The sequence below is a fragment of the Diceros bicornis genome, chromosome 31, assembly GCF_020826845.1.
Source record: "Diceros bicornis minor isolate mBicDic1 chromosome 31, mDicBic1.mat.cur, whole genome shotgun sequence".
Taxonomy (NCBI): Eukaryota; Metazoa; Chordata; class Mammalia; order Perissodactyla; family Rhinocerotidae; genus Diceros; species Diceros bicornis.
In genome coordinates, this window is record NC_080770.1 from 17,420,565 (window position 1) to 17,431,570 (window position 11,006).

The following is an 11,006-nucleotide window of genomic DNA, read 5'->3' on the forward strand; positions in this document are numbered from 1 at the left end:
CTAACTCTGTGATTCTGAGAAAGAATCACCAATCTTTTGTACCTTTTGTGTGCAAAAAGAGAATTAAAATGCTATCTGTCTCATAGGATTTAAATAAAATACTGCAGGAAAAAAATACTTAACACAGTTTGTAAAGCATAGGAAATGCTCAACATATTTTAGTACTTGTTATTTTTACTCATCATTACCTTTCTTTGTGTGTCTAGCACACACAAAAAAATGTCTGTGGCATTTTATTTTGTTTTATTTTTTATTTATTTATTTTTTTGTGAGGAGAACTAGCCCTGAGCTAACATCCGACGCCAATCCTCCCCTTTTTTCTTGAGGAAGAGTGGCCCTGAGCTAACATCCGTGCCCATTTTCCTCTGCTTTATATGGGACTCTGCCACATTGTGGCTTACCAAGTGGCACATCCGTGCGCTTCTGGTATCCGAACCCTCGAACCCCAGGCCGCTGAAGCGGAGCGTGCGCACTTAACCACTTGCACCACCGGGCTGGCCCCTGTGGCATTTTATTTTTTTCACTGATAAAATAATACTCTCAGGGAAACTCTGTGGCTGAGCATGAGAGAAAAAGATCCATTCCTTATTTTTAATGCCTTTTTGGAGATGCTGTTCTTTGAAGTTCAAACAGCAAGATTATTCCAAGGAGGAGGACCTAGGCGGTGTATCTGTCCAGTGAAATAGGGAGAGAGGTGATATAGTGTTGAGGAACAGCAAATAATTTGGCATCAAGAGACCTACGTTCCTGATCAGGATTCACCACCAATTAGCTGAGAAAGCCCTATGCCTCACTGACTTTGTCTAACCAAAGATGATCTTATTAATACTCTTGGGATAATACCTGCTTATCTCCTTCACTGATTTGTGGTGAGGCTCAGATAAGACAATGGGAGCAATGACACTTTGACAGCATTACAATACTGTATAAAAAACCCAGGTTTTATTATTGGTTGAGATATTGAGCCCCTATTCCAAGGGAAACTAGGTGGAGCAGAGCACGGATAGACACTTCTGTGTATGGCAGTGTCTGTGAGAACGGAACCAGTTCCTGCCCGCTCTTCTCCCCAATTGTGCTCAGTAGATCTATTCTCTCCAATGTTAGCACAGCCATTGTGTTACTTTGGTCCTATGTTTTAATTTTATACAGTATCAATTAAATTTCTTCAGTGAGTGATAAAAGAGTTAACACTTTGTCTGAGCTATGACTTGACAGGTAGCCTAGTACAGTTTTATCTATTGCTCAATAATCTGAAGTCATGGAAGGGGTAGGAGATTGGAGTGAAAGGGGAGATTCCACTGGAGCTGTTGCTTAAACTTTGACTTAGAAGATGTAGGCTGGGCATCTACTTTGAATTTTCTTTTTCCTTTTCTTTTCTTTCTTTTTTTGGGGGGCGTCCTGTATTCAGCTTCATTACACATTGCAAGAGGTGAATCTTATTTTCACTTAGATGACCTGGTGGTAAATTATTCCCCCAATTCAGTATGGTGGCTCGAATATTCCATGTGTTGCTGCTGGTGTTTTCTGGTTCTGTTGTGATCCTGTGAATTGGAGTATTAAGTAGGGATTTCCACTGCCGTGGCTTTTTCTATTACTTTCATCCTGAATGTCTACTTATTCTTACAAGTTGATTCTCTAAATATTGGAGGGAGTTATTCAAAATTCTCGATATTTAACTGACACTTTTTTTTCCTGTAGATGCAGATATTGGGAAATTAGGGCAAGGTTGGAGCCATGCCAGCTTCACGGGAATATCCTCTGTTTCTCTCCTTGGTCATCAGTTTTTAAAGTTCTCCTCTCCCCCAGGAAATTCAATTCTTTTCTTCTTGTTTGACACTGTTGATTAATTTTGCTAACTTTCAATATTTTTTATACTTTCCATTAGTACTGCAGAGGAATAGTCGGTAGCCTGAATTCACTTCACTTTCTTGCTCTAGAAGTTGTGTCTAGAAGGTATGTCAATAAATCAATTAATTTATTTATCATCAGTAAGGCAAAGCAATACACCATAAGAATAAGCCCCTGTAATTATTAAACAAATAGCTAATGCGAGTTTGGTCTTGGTTAATGGGTATGAGGTCACGTATTTTAAGGTCGTTAGTTAGTAGACAGCACACCTAGAACTCAGACACAGTCTTTTGATTTGACATCAAGTCCAATACACCTTTCACTATGTTTTTCACTTTCTACTCTTCTGTTAGAATTTGTGCAAGTCTATGTCAGTAAAAAGATGTTCATAGCTCCGTCATGTACTCATCTGACCAAATGCCCTGTTCCATCTTGTATCTTATTGCAGCTCAAATGATCGGATATATGAAAGAGGTCCAAGACAGAAATCAAACAGAAGTGACAGAATTTATCCTCTTAGGACTCTCGGACAATTCAGATCTCCAAGTGGTCCTCTTTGGATTGTTTCTGTTAATCTACATGGCAACCATGGTGGGTAATTTGGGGATGATTGCGTTAATTAGGATTGATGCCTGTCTCCACACTCCCATGTACTTCTTTCTCAGCAGCCTCTCTTTTGTTGATGCCTCTTACTCTTCTTCCGTCACTCCTAAGATGCTGGTGAACCTTGTGGCTGAGAATAAGGCCATTTCTTTTAATGGATGTGCTGCCCAGTTCTACTTCTTTGGCTCTTTCCTGGGAACTGAATGCTTCCTGTTGGCCACGATGGCGTATGACCGCTATGCAGCCATTTGGAACCCTCTGCTATACCCAGTTCTCATGTCTGGGAGAATTTGCTCCTTGCTAGTAGCTACCTCATTCCTAGCAGGCTTTGGAAATGCAGCCATACACACAGGAATGACTTTCAGATTATCATTTTGTGGCTCTAATAGGATCAACCATTTTTACTGTGACACCCCACCTCTGCTCAAACTCTCTTGCTCTGACACCCACATCAATGGCATCGTGATCATGGCTTTCTCCAGTTTTAACGTCATCAGCTGTGTTGTGATTGTCCTCATTTCCTATCTGTGTATCCTCATTGCCATCTTGAGGCTGCCTTCATTAGAGGGCAGATACAAAGCCTTCTCCACGTGTGCCTCCCACCTCATGGCTGTCACTATATTCTTTGGAACAATTCTATTCATGTATTTGCGCCCTATGTCTAGCTACTCAATGGAGCAGGACAAGATTGTCTCTGTCTTTTATACAGTAGTGATCCCTTTGCTAAATCCTCTCATCTACAGTTTGAAAAATAAGGATGTGAAAGGGGCCCTAAAGAAGACCTTACAGAAACACGTACTGTAAAGCCATGTTACACACCACCCTGTTATGGAGAAGAAAATATGTTTCATATTAATTTTATTGTCTGATTGCTTAAGCTTTTTTTCTATGTTAAAGTAGATTGTTTAAAATGAGGTCTGCTTCTTAATCTCCTGGTGTCTTAAATGTGTGTCCATAGGCCTATATGATGAATCAACGCAGTGGGGAAGGGTAGTATCTGATAATGTATCAAAATACTTGAGGGCCGGCCCCGTGGCTTAGCAGTTAAGTGCGCGCGCTCCGCTGCTGGCGGCCTGGGTTCGGATCCCAGGTGCACACAGACACACCGCTTCTCCAGCCATGCTGAGGCCGTGTCCCACATACAGCAACTAGAAGGATGTGCAGCTATGACATACAACTATCTACTGGGGCTTTGGAGGGGGGGGATACTTGAAATTGGCTGATCTGGGTTTAAGTTCTAATTTCAGTATTTAGCTTTTCTTAATCTTAGTTTTATTATATATACATGCGTGTCTTTGATTGGGATCTGGGCAAACAGACTCTGAGACTGATATATGTATGCAGGAAGTTATTGGAGAGTGTTCCCAAGAACAATACCTGTAAGGGAGTGAGGGAAGCAGAATTGGGTAGAAAAAGTTGAATTGTGATGAAGTTGCAACACAGTACTCAACCAATTCCACATGGCGCTCTGGAGCTGAGATGATCCTTCAGAGATACCCTAACTTGTGAAAAAAGGGCCAGGCATTTTTATCTCCATAATGACCGGTTTTGGATATAGATGTAATCTTGGACATGGCAATGCCTTTCGGCAGGGACATTCCAAGAGAACTCAGCTGTGAAGTGTCTGTTGCCAATTCACTTGGAAGCTGAGGAAATAAATACTTCAACCCTGAAAACCAAATTTGGATGGTGTACCACAGCATTCATTATAAATAATAACACCTTTCCCTCAGTGGGTTCCAGGAGTACCAAATAAGATACAAGAAAGAGACTTATCAGGTGTTATAATAATATGGGTACTACAGCAGTTAGCAGAGCAATAGTTTACTGACTTTTGGAATTAAGTGGGATATTTTGAGGGTAATAATCAATGCACTTTAACTTTTTAATCTTTACTTCTCCCAACATTTCACATAGTTTTCAATAAACATTTATCAAATTAAATTATCTATTTATTGCTCATTGTAGTGGGGTGGGGAGCTGTCAATGTTGGAGCAAGGGAGAAACGACCTTCTTTGATGAGATGGCATGTTGAAGGAAACCTAATGTTTTGGAATCAGATAAATGTTTACTCCCTATTTCTTCCCATTCCACTCTCACTGCAGACCAGGATGGAGAGCACCAGTGTCCTGCGTGCTCCAAGTGAGACCTCTTCACCCCTGAAGAATTTGTTAGAGAGCGCAAAGGAAGAGTTAACTCATCCTGTTCACTTTGAGCAGTCCTCCCATCTCCTTATAACTTCCCACTTTCACCTGTTAACCATGGTTACTCTCGAAGACATTCAAAACTGTATCATGGCTGGCTTCCTCCTTCATGTTCCCTTTCATTTTGACTCATCTACTATTATATCCAACTTTTAACTGCTTCTTGTTCACCAGACTAAGAAAAATGGCACTTTATCATTAATCATCACTACTCTCACATCTACGTTTCACTCATTGCCCAACTGTGATTCCACGGTCCGTCGTATAATGACTCATTCTCAGTCTCAATTCCATGGTTCTACTATCTCTCCATTCTACTCATCTGATTAAATCCCAATTTAGTTAAACTTAATTGTTTCTTCTCTCTGTCCTCCACTTAAGCTGCTTAGTGCAATTAGAGAAAATCCTCCAACACTTCACTCTGTTGCTGATCTTGTCTCATACTTCATCCTTCAATCTCCATCTTAACACCTCTAAATCTTTATATATATACTTTTCTTCCTACCTGTCATAAAGGATAATATATCCCTGCTTCTACCTAAAACCAGTTCTTTCACAACTTTGGAGCTTTCCACGAACTTTACTTCAGAAACTATATCTCTAGCCTCCCTAAGCATCAGTTTCTCAGACTCTACTGGAATATTCTCACTTGTTTACAAACATCATCAGGTATCATTCTTCTTAATAATTTCCTTGGCTGAAAGTCCTCCAGTCACCAACTTAATTCTCTGCTCCCGTTACAATTAGTCTTTTCAAAAGAACTACCTCTAGAGGGGCTGGCCCTGTGGCATAGTGGTTAAGTTCAGCAGGCTCCACTTTGGGGGCCCAGGTTTGTGGGTTCAGATCTCAGGTGCAAACATATGGCACTCCTCAGCCGTGCTGAGGCAGTGACCCACACACAAAATAGAGGAAGATTGGCATAGATGTTAGCTCAAGGCTAATCTTCCTCACAAAACAAAACAAAACAAAACAAATAAACAAAAGAACTTCCTCTAGTCATTGTCTCTACTTCCTCACACCCCATAACTGTTCTAATTCTCTTTCTGTACCACCTCTCCATTGAACCTAATCTTGTCAAGGACACTTGAAACCTTAATACTATTGCATGTGAAGATTGCTCTTCTATCTTACTTTTACTTGATATCCCAGTAGGATTACCATGGTTACTTCCTTCAGCTAACCAAAATAAAACTCCTTTTTAGGTTTCTATATCACTTCAATCTTCTGATTTACCTTCTCCCTCAATTACCATTTCTTCCCAGACAACTTTGATGGCTCTTCCTCCTTCTCATGCTGGTCTGTAAATCTCAGAGCCAAAGACTTAATCCTTTGCATTGCTTCATTGGTACCTTGGTTCTCCATCTTCAGCCACTTCTTAGGTGATCTAAGAAGTCTGCAGTGATTCCAAAATCCATATCTCCAGCCCTGACCTCTCACCTGAGTTCCAGATTAGTATGTCGACTTCGCAACCTGACATCTATGGATTTTGGACACATAAAAGGATTAAGAAATTAGCTATCCTTACTTAGTTATCATACTCATACATTGAGAAAATAATGACAACTTTTGTACTCCTAGGAGGGTCTGTATCTTAGCATCATACCTATACGTCATTGAGCTTAAAACATTCTTTTCCATGTTAAGTTATAAAAGGTATTTCCTGTTATACTTCCTTAGTTTGTGCTTGGGACAAGAAAATGGACACCCTTTATATATTTATTTACTCGTAATTGATTCAAAAATTTTTCATTGATATACAAAAAACTGCACACGTTTAATGTATATAATTTGATGAATTTAGGCATATGCGTACTTCAATAAAGCTGTTAAAAACACTGTTAATGGAAAAACTAGCATGTAACATGCACTAGAGATGTAACAAATAAGAAAACTGACTTATATTTGAGTGAGGAAGACTTTATTGTTTATACCAAATGTGCATACATGTATGCCTAGATGTGTGTGTGTGTGTGTGTGTGTGTGTGTGTGTTTGACATGGGTATGAGTGGTGCTTTGAAGAAAAATAAAGCAGTGGTAAAATAAGGAGTGGTGGCATCAGAGAAGAGCTCTCTGTGGAAATAATAACATTTGAGCAAAGCCTGGTGAGGGATAGTGTCATGTGAGTGTCTGTGGAAGGGCGTTCCTGCTATACTTGCAGTACATACAAAACCCTTGAGGCAGGATCCTCCTGGGTTTGTGAAAGGAATAGTAAGGAGACAAGTACTGTGGACCAGAGTGAGTGAATGAAAGGAGGGAAAAACTACATTCAGGAAGGTGTTTGGAAAAAGTGGCAGATCAGATAAGCCTTGTAGTTCATAAATAGGCTTTAGATTTTATATTATCATATCACCTTGTGATAGCTGTTTTCCCCCAACACCAGACCTAAGCTTCATGAAGGAATGAGCAAAATTGATTTTGTTGGCTACTCTACCAGTACCAAAGTTATGTCCGCTCCATAAAACAAACTAGTAGAAATGAGTAGGGACTATATTTTAAGTGGAATTCCAAAATTTGGAGGCAGTATCTGACCAGTCTTGTACCACTTAATTCAAGGTTGTGCTCAGTGGAGGCTCAGGACCTTGGAATAGATTCTGCATGTCTCTAAATGCCTAATTTACTCTCCAGAGTATAAATGGTTCACTGGAGAGAATGTAGTTCAATCATCAGTGAAAAAATAAATGAATGTTTTAATTTTGGATTAGCGCACGTCAAGCTTTAGACTTCTTAGTGTTTTGCAGAGACAAAAATCTCAAGAGAATGATCACAGCCTTAATAAGGTTGACCCTCTGCCTCAGATTCAGAAGCAGCGTTTTCTACTCTTTGTTGAGTTAATTAACCATGTCTTAATAGCTGAATGTCTGAATAGCTGAATCCTTTGTGCCACTTCCATTTTCATCAAAGCTATAAATTTCACATTGTAAGAGAGAAAACTTGTATTTCTCCTAAAACCAATAAATAAAACAAAATTAAACTAATAAACACCTCTACTTCCAGCGAATAATTTTTAAGGACAAAAGGTAAGATGATTTAATTTATCACAAAGTGTTCAGATATAGAAACTTTCCAAGAGGACTTAAAAAACATTCAAGTAATTAAGACTAAACATCTCAATTGGAATATGTCTGAAACACTGGATTTAGTGTTACCAACTAAATGAACGTGGATTCTTTTAGAAGACAGGGATTTAGGATCACTAATAACAGATGAGAATTTTATAGAATATTGAATATATGCATACACATACATACAGAAATGTATATATATATATGTATATATACATATGCATATGTGTGTGTGTGCAAAACAGGCAAATTTAAGTAATTTTAGAAAGAGTGCCAAAACACCTTGCATATTTAAGGCCCTCTAAAGGGCATTAGATAAAATAATTTTATGCTCTTATATGTACAAATTGAGAAAATGACCACAATTTTCAGCCTTCATCTTGTGTGTATTTATGTTTGTGTATATATATATATACATATATGTATACATACACACGTATATAAGATCATATATATATCATATAGAGTATAAATTCATTTATGTCAATTTATATGTTCGTTACATATATAATGCAAGTGTGTTTGTATATATATATATGCATAAAGTAGAGCTCTATATAATGGCTTCAAATTTTTAAAAGTGGTTATTTTGCAGGGTAGGATTTTAGCTGATTTTAGAGATAGAAAGATCCGTTGAAAAACTTTTGCAGTCATCTACGTAAGAGATGTTGACTCTTCGGCCTTGGTGGTGGGAACGAAGGTTGTAGGAGGTAGTTGGATTATTGATATAGATGTTTTAAAGGTAAGAGCCAACATAATTATCTAATCAACTGGTTATGGAGTGTGTTAAAAATCAGAAGATATCAATTTCTCCAGTATTTACTTGTCTGTTTATTTAATTTCATCTAAGCGAATGGAAGGACAGATTTGACACTGACTTGAGACAGGGAATATTTGTTTGCAGTAAATCAAAAGAGAGCATGAGGAATTTAGTTTTAGGTTATGTTGAGTTGCTATTTGACAATCCTGTGGAGATGTGAGTAACCAGTTGAATTATAAGTCTGGAGTTGGGAAGAGAGGTCAGAGCTGGAGACCTAAATTCAAGAGTTATAGGTATACAGATGGTATTTAAAGCCATGAGACTGAATAAGATCACCAAGGTAGAGTGTAGCTAGAAAAGAGAAGATCAAGGACGGAATGCTCAGCTACTCCAACCTTAAAAGTCAGAGAGAGAGGAGGAATAAGCAAAGAAGACTGAGGGGGAGCAACCCATATGGTAGGAGGAAAACTCAAAATCTAGTGTCTTGGAAGATAAGAGAAGAAAGTCTTTCAAGGAATAGTAAGCAATCAACTCTGTCAAATGTTATTGATGGATCAAAAAGATGAGCACAGAGAATTGACCACTGGATTTGACAAAATGTAAAGACTGTGATGACTTTGATGAGAGCAGTTTCCATGGAGTAATGGGGTGAAAGCCTGGTTAGAGGTGGCTTAAGAGAAAACAGGAAAAACAGAATTGGAGACAGCAAATATATTCGACTGTATCAGATGTTTAATTGCCATGGCAAATGCACGGAAATTGGATGATAAGTGGTGAAGGCAGTAGGATCAAGGGAGGAGGGGAGAAAAGTTGGGAGTTAACGGTAGGATATGGACAAATAGAGGTTGATCATCAAAGACCTCATAAACACACACACGCACACACACACATTCATTTTTGAATAAAATAGTTTACTGAGTTTACTTAAGGAATCTTGTCTTTTTTTACTATAATAAGAAAATAAAGATGTTTATTACACATGTTCTCAGGACATCTTAGAAGTAATCTTACCTATAGCAGAGAATGAAATATTTGATTTTTCTGATTTTTTTTTTGGTACAGATTATTTCCTGGATTTCTTTCTTATCCTAGCAGATGAACCGTCCATTCTGAGAGAAAAGTATGAGCAACCACACAACAGTGACTGAATTTATTCTCCTGGGATTCAAGGATCATCCAGAGCTACAGTGCCTCCTCTTTATGGTGTTCCTAGTCATCTATATGATCACTGTGTTTGGAAATCTTGGCATGATCCTATTAATCAAGATTGACTTACATCTCCACACCCCAATGAATTTTTCCTCAGTAACCTGTCCCTTGTTGACTTCTGTTATTCTTCTGTGGTTACCCCTATTATGCTGGTGAATTTCTGGGTGGAGAACCCAGTCATTTCATTTAATGAATGCGCCATGCAATTCTTTTTTGGCTCCTTTGCTGGCATCGACGGCTTCCTGTTGGCCGTGATGGCCTATGACCGTTACGTGGCCATTTGCAAGCCTCTCCTTTACACAGTCACTATGTCCCCCCATCTTAATGTCCTCCTGGTGTTGGCCACATACCTAGAGGCTTTATGAATGCTGCCATTCACATTGGCTTCACCTTCCAACTGTCTTTCTGCCACTCAAATGTCATCAACCACTTTTTCTGCAACATTCTACCCCTCCTGAAAGTCTCTTATTCTGACACACGTGTCAATGAGATTGTCATTTTTGCTTTTGCCAGTTTTAATGAACTGAGCTGCCTCCTGACTCTTTTCATTTCTTATCTCTACATACTCATTGCCATCTTGAGGATCCATTCTGCTGAGGGGAAGCACAAAGCCTTTTCCACCTGCACATCCCACTTGATGATGGTAACCATCTTCTTTGGCACAATCCTGTTCATGTATCTGCACCCCAGCTCCAGCTCCTCAATAACCAAGACGAAGTGGTATCTGTGTTTTACACAGTGGTCATCCCCATGTTAAATCCTCTCATCTATAGTCTGAGAAACAAGGAGGTCAAAGCTTCCTTAGGTAAAATTTTTAAAAACAAACTCTTTTTACTTTTGTACTTAGAATCATCAAAGCGTGGGATTTAAGACTCTGAGGGAGCTTAGAAATGATCAAATCCACCTCCATTCACCCTGGCTCCATTTCATTATGTCATGAGGCTTGGGGTTTTTTTTTTTTTTGATAGTGGAGTTGGGCCAACATCCTAGGCGACCTGGGGAATATGATTATTCTGTATAAGTCCCGCTTATTCCACAGAACCTATCTCCTTGAAAATAAACAAATATCACCTTTCAATTCCCTGTTCAGAGGTATAAAACCCAGTTTAAAAGTAGATGAGACAAAAAGACAGAGTGAAAGGAGGAATGACCCATTTTCTTCCCCATTTGATGACTCCATCATGGATGGTAGTATATGTAACTGCCAGAGGACAGGTGATAAGGAGTAGGCTGAGCCAGGATATGACCAGAGGACTGAAACAGGGCTTAGAGACTGCCTCTTGTCCTCAGTGAACTAGACAGAAATATCAGACTCAATCT

The 11,006-nt window shown here is 39.0% G+C and overlaps 1 protein-coding gene and 1 pseudogene across 1 annotated transcript; both read left to right on the forward strand.

Annotated features, from left to right (window-relative positions):
• The first annotated feature begins 1,892 nt into the window (after positions 1-1,892).
• LOC131395073 (olfactory receptor 5AP2) lies at positions 1,893-3,255 on the forward strand. The gene is made up of 2 exons (XM_058526878.1): positions 1,893-1,953; positions 2,297-3,255. Exon 2 carries the CDS (start codon positions 2,302-2,304, stop codon positions 3,253-3,255), a length of 954 nt encoding a protein of 317 aa, XP_058382861.1. The 5' UTR covers positions 1,893-1,953; positions 2,297-2,301.
• A 6,344-nt stretch (positions 3,256-9,599) lies between these two features.
• Positions 9,600-10,533, forward strand: LOC131395077 (olfactory receptor 5AP2-like; annotated as a pseudogene).
• The last annotated feature ends 473 nt before the right edge of the window (positions 10,534-11,006 follow it).